The 12,845-nt window shown below is 38.5% G+C and overlaps 1 protein-coding gene across 6 annotated transcripts in view; it reads right to left on the reverse strand.

Annotated features, from left to right (window-relative positions):
- Nucleotides 1-12,845, reverse strand: part of fam184b (family with sequence similarity 184 member B) — a 77,525-nt gene that overhangs the window by 44,200 nt on the left and 20,480 nt on the right. For 3 of the 6 annotated variants that reach the window (XM_057843512.1, XM_057843515.1, XM_057843517.1), the window contains exon 2: nt 3,248-3,448. In XM_057843512.1, coding sequence (XP_057699495.1) covers nt 3,248-3,448 — 201 coding nt within the window. Of the gene's footprint in view, nt 1-2,409; nt 2,800-3,247; nt 3,449-12,845 lie in introns of those variants that run through there. The other 3 variants (XM_057843516.1, XM_057843514.1, XM_057843518.1) reach the window with 2 other exon arrangements.

The raw sequence follows: 12,845 nt of genomic DNA on the forward strand, positions 1-12,845 counted from the left end.
CGGAATTCATGCAGCAATTACGTCAGCAAAGGAGCTGTGCATTAGTGTTAGCGCCTAGCTTGAACTCGGCTTTTAGGCAGGAAGCGGGCTTGACCACAATCATAACAACAAATAAAAATTTTAAAAAAAGATTAGACCGAGAATGCTTGGTTTTCTTTCTGTGCGCCTGATGAGCAATATTTCAATATTGCTTAAATGGCTGAGAGTCAGGGCAAACTCACCGTATGTGTCTGCGTCATGTACGCACAGTGCCTGCATGTGCTCTACTAAGCCATATAAACTTTGAAGACTAAACGGGGATTATTTATGCTTTTTTGTATCCTCTCTTTAGAAATCAAAATATGATCACCCATAGATTTCATATTACGCCCCATGTCAAGTCAATGTATTATGAAGTCTATGGATCACCCAAAAATGATGTAGTGCCAGCATGTGTTGTCATTTGTTTTGATGCTTCTGTCCTTGCGGTCAGTTTGCTTAGCGTGTGACGGACTGTGAATTAGAGCGCATGCGTAATACTTGAACAGGCTCAACGGAAAAAGGCAGACTGAACTGGCACGCCGAAAAAAAAACACAAAAAAAACCCCAACCAGATATGACGAAAAATCGAAATTGTGCGTGAAAACCTGCGGTCTGAACCTAGCCTTAGTGAGTCTTATTGCAGCTTGCTTGTTTTGTGGAACCACAAAAGTACCATAAGTTGTAGATACCACTAAATGTGAGGTTTATGCTCTAAATTAACAATATTGTTAATTGCAAAATACTTTTTTTTTTCTTTAAATTTCTGTTATTGGGAATGGTTAATACACCAGTACTTAGAAGCTATCTTTAATGAAAAAATATATATATATGGCGGAAAACACAGACAAGGCTGAAAAAGCAGTTTCTGCTCTTGCACCTCTCTTTAAAATAAACTACTGTATTTTTAGCCAAAAGAATTGTTTTGTTTGATAGAACAATATGTCTATATGCTACCATAGCAGTTTCATGGCGCAATAAGCCCCCGAGCTATTTTGAATTTCTCTGTGTTACCCAGGAGACCCCCATTTACAGACGCCACCGTACCACATTTGTCTCAACCCAGCCATCATTTTTAGCTATGAATCAATAACTGATGTCTAATAGTTAGTTGTTTTGTTTTTTTTTTAAAAACGACTTTAAAAAATTATTTACTCGCATATTTTAAACTTTTAAACAAATTACGTCACAATGAAAAAAATAGTGTCTGTAAATAGGTCACCGATATCTATTGCCTAATTGTAGTTTTTTTTTTGTTGCTGTCACATTTTCCCCGATATTTTAGATAATAAATAATCAAACAAATTAAAGAAAAATTGAAGAAAAAAAAAAAAACGTTCAGAAGGGTAAATGTTTGAAAAAGAAAATCTTGACCACTGCTAGATGTCTGCGATTTCTGCATTGCAACCCTTGTTGTATTACTGCGTTTCACCCAAAAAATCCCCAAAAAGTCCAGCTGTGGCCATTCACAGTTGTGCCTTGACACTGGGTGAGACATGCTACACGGAGTTTTTGGATCGAAACAAGGTAAGTACATGATAATATCTCGTTAAAATCACGGTGTCTTTAATTATGCTCTCTTATGCTTTCACCTCGAGTTAGGGTTTAGGACAGTGGTCTCCAAACTATTCCACATAGGGTCGCAGTGGGTACAGGATTTCTCTCCAACAAAACAAGACCACACCTTTTCACCAATCTGGTGTTTCATAAGTGTAATCAATTGATTGCAGTCAGGTGCTGCTTGATTTAGTACAAACCACATCGGTTAAAAAGTCTGTGTTTGATCGGTATGAACAAAAACCAGGACCCACAGTGGCCCTCGAGGACTGGTTTGGAGACCCCTGGTTTAGGGGTTTAAAAAAAAAAATTAAATGCCCTCCTGTTCAAAAAATTTCTTCCCCCAGAAAATTGAGATTTTAAGCTTTGCAATGATATATCACACATGCATTTTTTAAATTTGGCCAAACTGGGGGTCTCAGAGCAGAACTTCAAGTCACCTGAGTGTTTTCCGCCATATATTATTGCAATCAATTTACTTTCAAGTTTATTATTTTACCACATTCTGTTACTTTTAAAATTTAAAGGCATGTTAGTATTTCCAAATTATTATTTTTTTGTCCGTTCTTGCAAAGGAAATAAATTGTGGATGAAGCGAATTTATATTATAATTTCTGATGGCTCAAATGTGGGTAGAAAAATGCAAAAATGTTGAGGGCTCACTGGGAGGTGTCAGGGACGCGGGCAGGCAGGCAGGTTGTGTGGACCCAATTGCAGGGAAACAAAAGCGGTAAGGCAGGTGAACTCTAAAAACGTTTAATGATATCTAACAAAAACACAAAGTACAACTGAAAGCACTGAGGATCAAAAGGGCAAGATTCAAACAAAACTTACTTAAATCTGAGGGACTGGTACACGAGGGCTTGGACCGGACTTGAAATTGACGTAGAAATAGACATAGACAATGACGCAACAAGGAGTGAACAGAAAATGGGAGCTTATATACACACAAGCAGACAAGGGGTAACGAGACAACAAGGAACAGGTGAGCACAGGAGGATAGACTAGGAGAAGGCACATCAGGTGAAATCAATGGGCAATCACAGGGACAAGTCACACTAGGAGAAAACAAACACAAAACCTGGAGGATTAAATTACTTCAAAGTCTTGTTTTTTTTTTTTTTTTTTCTATGACAGGCAGTCTTGTAAATATGTTATGTCATGCACATTGTTAGTTTCCTGGTAAGATCCATTGTCCTGTCCTCCTTTATGAACATGTGTTTTCACTGTATAAATCATTGAAATGACACATTATTTTTAATCAACTTCTTCATGACATGTCATGAGTGTCTAATGAAGACCTGTCTTTGTTTCAAAAATAGCATGCAGACGACCCCCCCACCCCCTTTTGAGTTATGATTTGCATATACTGGATATGCTGTATAACCAAATGCCAAATGCAAAGTTTCACTGGAACCTGAAGTTCATGTAAAAGTAATGTGTTTATATATGATTAATGTGTATGTTTTATTGAAGCACATTATGCAAATTGCACATGATGAATGGGCTAAGTACGGCATGCTGTTTGCACCGCTTTGATTACAGTGGGGTACATTTGATTTGAGTTTGATTTGCAGCTTTAATGTGAGCGCATTAATTTTACAGCAAAACACCCTGGTCTTGGCTCATTATTATGGGAAAAGGTTGGCGGGGTCATTACACAAGGACGCACGTGCACGCGTACTTGCGCTCCGACCCTCTGCTGCTCATCCAATGACTCCTGCAGCTGGAGGAGTCGCGTCCTCAGCACCGAGCCCTCCCCTTCTTGACAGGTCTCCATCAGGATGCGGTGCAGCTCCTTGTCATGGGCGTGGTTCAAGGCCTGCAGGGCCGCCTCCTGTTCCTCATTCTTCATGTTGAGGGAATAAATCACCTGGAGCATAGCAACAACACAAAGAGCGAGGTTGTTGATGATTCAGTTTTGAAGATGTTAATGCGTCTGTTGATGTATTACCAGAGCCGTTAATGTGTATGCTTCATTATGGTCATATAATAGAGACCAGGGTCTGAAGGCTTTTATATGAAACATGATAATTAGCATATAGTATGGTACTGTGATGAAGTTTTAGGGGATGACGGGTGTTGAGTTTTTCGTGACATTTTCATAGTAAAACATACAGCATGACTGAGAGCATTAATTTTTATATGAAAAAACGTAAGAAATACAACCATTTATGATCAATGGTTGAGTCTCCCAGGCAGAAACGGAACCATCAACTGCCCAGGATCAGATTAAGAAAGCAGGGGTAGACAATAAGGGAAATTAGAGGGCCAGTGGCTTTTGAAGTGCACTGGCCCCACTATCAAAACCACTTGCCCAGGTCAACACGTCAGTTATTGATCCCAATAATCATGAAAAAGAACAATTTGTTTGAATAACATTTATTTATTTATTTTGCAGCAGATTTAATTAAAAGCAAATGGTGCAAAAACAATGAATCTAGTGCAAATAATCCTATTCCAATTCCATAATCATATTGAACGCTCAAAAAAGGGGCGTAGCCTAACTCATGCTGCCAGTGGAGTGCCATCATCCTACACCGATTTTGAGTCAATTGGTCACACGACCAGGGAGTTTTTGCGCTAAAATGATGTTTATAATTTTAATTATTTTTGTGTAACGGCGTGTAACAAACTGGCGTGTGTCGTCAGCATTTACCCGTTCTCAACTTCACGACATGCACCAACCCGGAACACTAATAACTAGAGATGTGCCGATCGATCGGGTCCGATCACGTCATTTTCAAAGTATCGGAATCGGCAAAAAATATCGGCCATTCCTTTTTTTAATACATATATTTTTTTTAATTAAATCGTTTTCTAGTTGTATTTAACCTTACAGACATAAGTTGTTACACTCATCCAGCGTCTTTAGTTTAGGCCAACTCTTACTTTTTAGTAGATATGTGCTGATTACCGGTTTCAAAGCATAGACACTGTGGTTTGAAAACGTCACTATTTCAAAAACGCAAAATTTTCCCGTCATACCGTCCCTACAATATTAGCTATTTTTTAATGCCCCAAAAATACGGGGAGAAACTCCTCACTTGGAGCTACAAGGCTCAACACTCCCGCACCGGTTGTTGCTCATTGTCAGAGAGTCAACTGTGCTACACGATGGCTGGAGGAGGTGAAACTCCTGAACATTTTCCCCCCCATCGAAGAAAACGAAATCGCTGGTATGCGAATACTTAGGCCACAAAAAAGTTACAGATGGCCGCGGCTTAGAGCAGGACAGCCAACAAACTTGTAAAACATGTTTACGGAGGATTGCTGCTGAGGAAGCAATAAATATGATGTCATATTTTTACAAAATTAAAGGTTAGTAAACACTCTCATGAACCTTTCCCACCAGCTACGAGAGTTAACTCCAGCGTGTTTAGTGTGTCTAGCGACGGTGAAACCAACAAGGGTCCCCGGGGGCCCCAGCCAACAAGCAACAAGGGGCCCTTCGAGCGTGTGCAAGTAAGGGGATAGTTGGACTTGGAGCAATAGAAGAAAGAGTAGCAACACAAAAATACCACCATCGGCTGCGAAGGTATGTATATACCATTGTGTGAAATCAGTAGTCAGATTGTTCCTACGACCCACCAAATTCAAATTATTCAGTAAAAACCACTGATTGGTGGACTACCGACCAAAATGAGTATTAAATTTGCTAATAAAATTTTTTTGGATTATTTTAGATGCATATATGTTATATTTTTCTTATAGAGTATTCGACGAGGAATACGATAGACCCATTAGTAGACTTTTTTGGGGAAAAATCCCCATTTCTTCAAGTAGTCACATGAATAATGAGGTGGCCTGTGAAGTTCAACATAAAACACCTCGGCAAGGACATTCCAGAGAGTACTTGGTGAGTCTTAAAACAATCATGTGGTATTAATAGCTGATTGGACTTTCTTAAACATGTATAATCGACGTGAAATGGTTAGTGCTGATTGGGATTGATAACAGAATCGTTTGATAATCTGCAAAATTATTCCATAGTATTGAAACACTCCCTACACTTGGCGCTGCAACAGTGCTGTAAAGCTGCGTGTTCTAAATCTGTTGGCCCTCTGGGGGCCCCTGCTGGCTCGGGGCCCTAGGCAATTGCCTGGTTTGCTTAATGGGACGGGACGCCTCTGGGTGAAATGTGGTGTTTTTTTTCTCTCTGGCAACTGTCTGTGTTGAGAAAGAGAGTGTGTGTATAATGTAAACATGATACGAGTCATACACACATGCTTTTTATGGAAAATAATTCAATTATTTTTGTTTTGATGGTAATAAAGTCGAGATGTGGCTGTCATGTTTGTGTGTGTTCTCAGCTCTTTTTCTTTATTCAGCACCTGATTGAGCCAGACTGGCGGGGTAACGCAACACACCTGTGCTTGATTAGGAAAGCTCAATATTTAAGGAGGCCTGTCACCATCTGCAAATGTCGGACTATTGCTTGCTACTGCCTTGCTTACCGCTGTGTGCTCATCGTCATCCTTCGTGCTTCCGACATTCTATGGTCGTGTTCTGGTTTGATCATTTTTACTTTTGTGCTCTTTTGGACTTTGTAGTTAGATTTTTGTACTCTGTCTTATTCGCGCCTTCTAGCGTGCTCTCTTAGCTGTAGTTTGTTATACTCGCGTTTTTTGGCGCGCTCTCTTATTTGTACCATGTTATTCTCACGTTTTTTGGCGTGCTCTCTTAGTTGTACTTTGTTATACTCGCGTTTTGACATGCTCCCTTTGTTGTAATATTAAATACAAACATTCACTCTACCTGATCTCCTGGTCTGTGTTTGGGATCCCCATCAACGGCTTGCCGTTCATAACTGTGGCTGTGGGTTTACGCTTACCTAAAGGACTGCATTTATTTTAATTTCATTTAGAATATTTAAATTATTATTATTGTTTTTTTTAATTTAACTGAACATTACTTATTTTCCAATTTGCTAATATGTTTTGAAAAATAAACATCTTGTTCAATAGAAAAAAGTTTTTTTTAACCCAGATATCTCAAAGTAACACATTTTAGAGCTGTAATTGCAATCCTGTGACATTTTTGCTTAAGTTTATCCTACCGTACGAATCTTATACCGGCACATGCCTAATTATTAGCCCTATATTTTAGCCCTATACGATCACCTTCTGAAATGAATGTCTAAATCATCTTTTTTTTTTTTTTTTTGAGTTATTCTACAATACAACTGAATTTACATCTGTAAATCATAGCATTTCACTGTGGCGAGGGAAGTTTGATGCTGCGGGTGCTGCAGGACACCCTGGTGTTGGGGGGGGAGTGATTTGGCAGATTTTTGGGGGTTTTGTTAAAAATGAATAAATAAAACCTATTGAAATAATATAGTATTTAAATTTGGGGATTAAATATATGGTAAATGGAGAGTACTTCTATATTATAATTCAATTCAAGGTCAAAAATGAAGATAATTATAATAATAGTTCTATCTATCTTTGGTGTCTTCAAATAGGCAATACATGCTTGCGTTGTAGCCATATTATTCTTTGATGTTGCTGTTGGGTATGCTTGTGTGGGAATCATTTTAGAGTTGTGAAAAGGAGATGTTAAACTGAGGCTTATTGGACCTTTTAGTTTTAAATGTGTTCATCTGTCATTGCACCATCCAGCTGCAACAATTTGAGTTATAATACACGGACCCTTTGTTTCCAATACAAAAACTCCAACACACACACACTGTAGGTGAACTAGAATGCTGTCTTTGTAGTAGCCTAGTAATAGTGCGTAAACTATTCATTATGCATGTGTACAATAAGCGGAGGGGCCAGCCCCCCCGGTGTCCGAAAAGTGTCATTGCATGTAATTGACTTTCCTATATATGTAAAAGTTTTAAAGCAATAAAACCCAAAAAAAATGAATGAAATAAACAAATATATTTTTATAATGGGTCAAAATGATTTTTCGAGCACCTTTGACGGTCATTTACTTTGCATAAAATTTTCAAAAAGAAAACTATACATATATATATATATATATATATATATATATATATATATCAGAAAGAAAATATTTTTTAAAATGATTTTTTTTTCTTTGATCGAAAATATTTTTTTTGATTGAAGCAACTTTTTGGGGGATTGAATGATTTAGACACAAATGTCCTAATCATAATATGGCCCAAACACAAAAAGGATTGCTTCAATCAAAGAAAACTTTTTCAATGAAAAATTAAGTGTTCAAATGCAAATTTTTCAATCTCAAATATTTTTTCACATTCAAAAACCTTTTCTATTTTTTTTTTTTTTTTTTTTTTTTTTTTTTGGATTGAAGTGATTTTCTTTTTGAAAATCTGTATTTTTTTGAAGCAACTTATTTTTTGATTGAATAATAAAAACAAAAATGTCCTGGCCAAAATGTGGCCCAAAAACAAATCAACATTACTTCAATCAAAAAGTTGATTCAATCATAAAAAAAACTTGACTTCATTCAAAAAAAAAAAAAAAAAAAAAATCAAAGAAAAATAGTTTTCACATGCGTTTCAAATTTATTTTTGCATTCAAACACTTTTTTTTAAATTGAAGCGACAATTATTTGGTTGAATAATAAAGACACAAATCTACCTCCATATGGCTCTGCCCAGGGAATACAATTTTTGACTGGGGTAACTACATTGGCACGACACCGGCAGGCGTACCATACTTAATGTATGACGATCTTGGCGAAAAGTATAGCTGTCCTAATCAGCCTGATTTAGAATTCCCCTCAAGAATGATGGGAAAAAAACGCTCATTGTCAACTAATTATTATAAATAGTCTTGTAAGTTGATTTTATTGCTGACATTGCGTTGCGGGGTCATCAACATGTTGTGCCCCCCTGCCCCAAAAGTCAAACTCTGCCTATGTGTGTACTGCCATTGTTCACACCTCGTATGAAGAAAACGTGCGAGCATGACAAATCTGAACCGAAACAGCCGTTTGTGTATGGGAAACACTAAAAAGGACCTCAGCACCCCTTGCTCTGAGTGATTTCCAGCGCCCCTGGCATTTCATGGTCAGGAAATAAAATCTGTTCTACCAAGGATATCGGTGAATTTGCATTTGCGACAGCAAAAAAAATATATTTCTGTATTGTAAAAATGCTTTGGAATTGGGTTGACACTTACCTACCTACCCACGTGTGGGGGTGTATCTGTCTAGCCCTCCTTTTCCTATATAGACTGTGACTAACCGGTGATGAAACATGGCCTGTTTCATATTCACTTTCCCGCTGCACCCACAGTGTCATAATGTGATGACCCCGATGTCTCACTTACGCACTCTCAGAGTTGAGTACTGTTCATGCGTGTGTGCAAGGGAGACGCACAGGCTCATATGTTACGCAGACGCCGCTCAGTCTGCACCGCACAGCTGGCGCACAGTGTCGCAGGACATTCCCCCATGCAATATGTGTGTCTACCTTTTAATACCTTTTGGCCTGTTATATCAATGACAGATGTGACATGTGGCAAAGCTGCCTTCTCACGTTCCTGTCAGCCCAACATTTATACCCAATCATGTCATGGTCCAAGAACTCTGGCTCACGCACTGCAAGTTGGCCCGAGTGGCATCAAAAGAGTTGTATTGAGGGCAGGCTCAGAGGGAAGAGAGGGATCATGCTGTGCTTTGGTGTACTCCTAGGCCTCTTGCGCTTTTTTTTTTTTTTTTTTTTTTTTTTTTTTGAGAAAATCAACGCAATGAGCCGAGAGAAAAGGCTGGAATGAGGACCATTTAACAGCACAACACAGCAGAACATCAAATCCTATATACACTGTATGCATCTTGCACAACTACTTACAAAAATTAAAACCCTACATGGTTTATTCAGGAAAACTTGGTTCACCAAGCGACATGGTGTTATCAAATCTGCCATGTTGTCCTAATGCTGGTTTGTCATGAGTATTCTTCAGTTTCCTCGCTTGTTCCAAAAATATGTACGTGAGGTTAATTGAATTGTATGAATGTGAGAAACTTGGAAGCTATTCCGACTTTGCTCACAACTGAGGTGATAATTTTAGAATTACTCTTGATCAGACATGTCCAAAGTCCGGCCCGGGGGCCAAATGCGGCCCGTGGCCAAATTTCATCCGGCCCCCAGCCTCCGTCATAAAATCAATAACATCTGGCCTGCACATAGACTTTAATACGTTGGTCAGCAGTACTGCTACCAGCTTACACACTAAATGCTGCTCCTCATTTATCCACTAAAAGGAGGCAGCACTCTAAGCAACATTACCCCTTGTGACCCTTTACTCCCAATTTTCTAAAATGGCGATAATAAACAAACAAAAAAAAAGAAAGTTGACTGCGACGGCCGACACTTCAAGGATAGGTGGAAATTGGACTATTTCTTCATTAAAATACGCAACAAATGTGTCTGCCTCATTTGCAAAGAGACAGTTGCTGTTTTAAAAGAGTTCAATGTGAGGCGATATTACCAAACAAGACACGCTGACATGTACGACAAGATTACAGGGAAGATATGTAGCGAGAAATTGAAGCAACCTGAAGCTAGTTTAATTTTACAGCAGCAATATTTCAGAGCCCGAAAGTCGAAAGAGAACGCCACAAAGGCTAGTTGCGAGATTGTTCAAATTAGGAATTAAAAATAATAATAAAGTAGGGCTGTCAAAATGATCGCGTTAACGGGCGGTAATTAATTTTTTAAATCAATCACGTTAAAATATTTGACGCAATTAAAGCACATGCCCCACTCAGAATAAAATGACAGCAGTGTAATGTCCGTTTGTTACTTGTTACTTGTTTTTTGTCGTTTTGCGCCCTCTGCTGGCGCTTGGGTCCAAATGATTTTATGGGTTTGGGGAGTGAGCATGGTGTAACGACATCAACAATGGCGAGCTGCTAGTTTTTTTTTTGATTGAAAATTTTACAAATTTCAATAAAATGAAAACATTAAGAGGGGTTTTAATATAAAATTTCCCTAATTTGTACTAACATTTATCTTTTAGGAACTACAAGTTTTTCTATCCATGGATCGCTTTAAGAGAATGTTAATAATGTTAATGCCATCTTGTTGATTTATTGTTATAATAAACAAATACAGTACTTATGTAGCGTATGTTGAATGTATATATCTGTCTTGTGTCTTACTTTTTCATTTCAACAATAATTTACAGAAAAATATGGCATATTTTATCGATGGTTTGAATTGCGATTAATTACGATTAATTTTTAAGCTGTAATTAACTCGATTAAAATTTTAAATCGTATGACAGCCCTATAATAAAGCAAATATGACACACAGAATGGCTTGCTAAAATTTGCCTAAATATATTGTTCTATGTATAGGACGTTAGCCAAGGTCGGCCCCCCACATTTTTACCACAACAAATCTGGCCCCCTTTGCAAAAAGTTTGGACACCCCTGCTCTTGACTGTATGTTAATATTATGTCCGGCTTTCATAGAAATGTGCGCATAATAAATCTGATGAGATGGCTACTTTAATGACCAAGCATATTTTCAACAAAACAAATCTTTTGCAGTCATAAAGTCTCCCTAGACCAGTACTTCTCAAATAGTGGGGCGCGCCCCCCCAGGGGGGCGCAGAGCGATGCCAGGGGTGGCGCGTGTGACCTCGGGGAACATGCTTTTTTTTTTTTTTTAAAATAAATAAAAAAATAATGATATAAAATAAAGTGTACTTGCACCCACTCAGTGGGTGGCAGTGGTGCTCTCATTTTCAAAGTGCGCGCAGTATTTTTGAAGTAAGCAAGAGCACACGGAAGAGACTCATGAGGAGCTGGAGAGCTGTGCGCCATTTTCGAAAGCCGTTTTCCGGCCGTACTCACGCAGCGACCCACTGTCTTCTCCAGTTCACACGTGTCCGCTCGAGAAGTGCCATTTTCGGCTTGGGATCGTCACGATGGCCGCCCTCACCTACGGTTCTCCCCCGGCCGCCGAGAATGCGCTTTTTGCGGGCCGTTTGCCTTTTGGCTTTGACATTTAATACAGTGGTAGATGAGGAAAGACCACTGTTTACTGTGTCTAAAAATGATTATAGCGGACAGCCGGAAGCCAAATCAGTTAAAGACATGAGACCCCAATCTCATTGAGAAGCCACTTGGTTGTTTTTCAGCAAAAACGTGACGAATATTGCCAACAATCGTGCCGCTTTGTCGGTGTTATATCAGTAAACCAGTGAGCACTGTTAGCATGCTCAGTGCAAAATAACCCCATACGATTGCAAACTGGAGGTGATACTGTGAGCAAAACTGTCCTTCTGTTTTTCCCTTCTATTCAGTTTTGCTTCTTCGGTCAAATTTTTTGGCATATTGTCCTCATGAGTTAATGTTTCTAATCAATTTGAATTTGTTATTGTTTACTGATGTTATTTTTCAGTATCAAATGGTCAAAAATGTACCTTGAGTGTATTTTTACAGTTTGGATGTGACTTTTTTTTTTTTTTTTAATTCAGGCAAATTGATGCGCGTTAAGTCTTTTCTGTTACAAACAAAACGATATTAGTAAAGTTATACTTTATAAGTTGATCTCTGTTATTTTCTCTAATAGAAAAAAGGATACAATGTGAGGCGGAGGTGTACTTATAATAGAAATATCATAGACAAATGATACTATTTACAGTGGCGGTAGAGTTTGGGGGGGCGCGAAACATGTACGTCTTCCTTGGGGGGGCGTAACAGAAAATAATTGAGAAGCACTGCCCTAGACACAAGTGATAGCTTTTAGATTAAGCGATGGGGTTCTCCCCGGAAATAGGCCGTTTGACTGGTATAAATGAATACGCTCTAATTTGAACTGATACGTCTATTTTGCTTCTGAGATCTCATTGGTATGACATAATCCCCGTTAAAGTTTTATCAGCAATATCTGCTCGCCCCAAATTGCTGTAATCTCTTTCTCAATTTAACAATAAATACATGCAGCATTGAACGCATCACTTGTAGCAAAGTGTGCTAACGAAGGTCACCTTTACCTACTTGTCGGAGGTGAATTTGATCTGAAAGGAAACTGAGGGTAGCAAGAAAACTGCACTGCACCAAAATTAAAACTGTGGAGATCAATACCACAAAGATCGCAAACAAGGCGAGCATTTGCGTGTTTTTGTTTATATTTCCAGTGCTAAGTAGCCATAATTTATGAACACTTTCATGGAATTGTACTAATTGAATACAAAAAGTGTATTTTTTTCATTATGTCACATTTATCTCAGCCTTACAAAACGCCTGAATAATGTTTATATCATCATATTTTCCTGTCCCATTTTTTCACCCTCTTTGTCCTGCCTTGTCCATCTAAC

The sequence above is a fragment of the Corythoichthys intestinalis genome, chromosome 8, assembly GCF_030265065.1.
Source record: "Corythoichthys intestinalis isolate RoL2023-P3 chromosome 8, ASM3026506v1, whole genome shotgun sequence".
Classification (NCBI taxonomy): Eukaryota; Metazoa; Chordata; class Actinopteri; order Syngnathiformes; family Syngnathidae; genus Corythoichthys; species Corythoichthys intestinalis.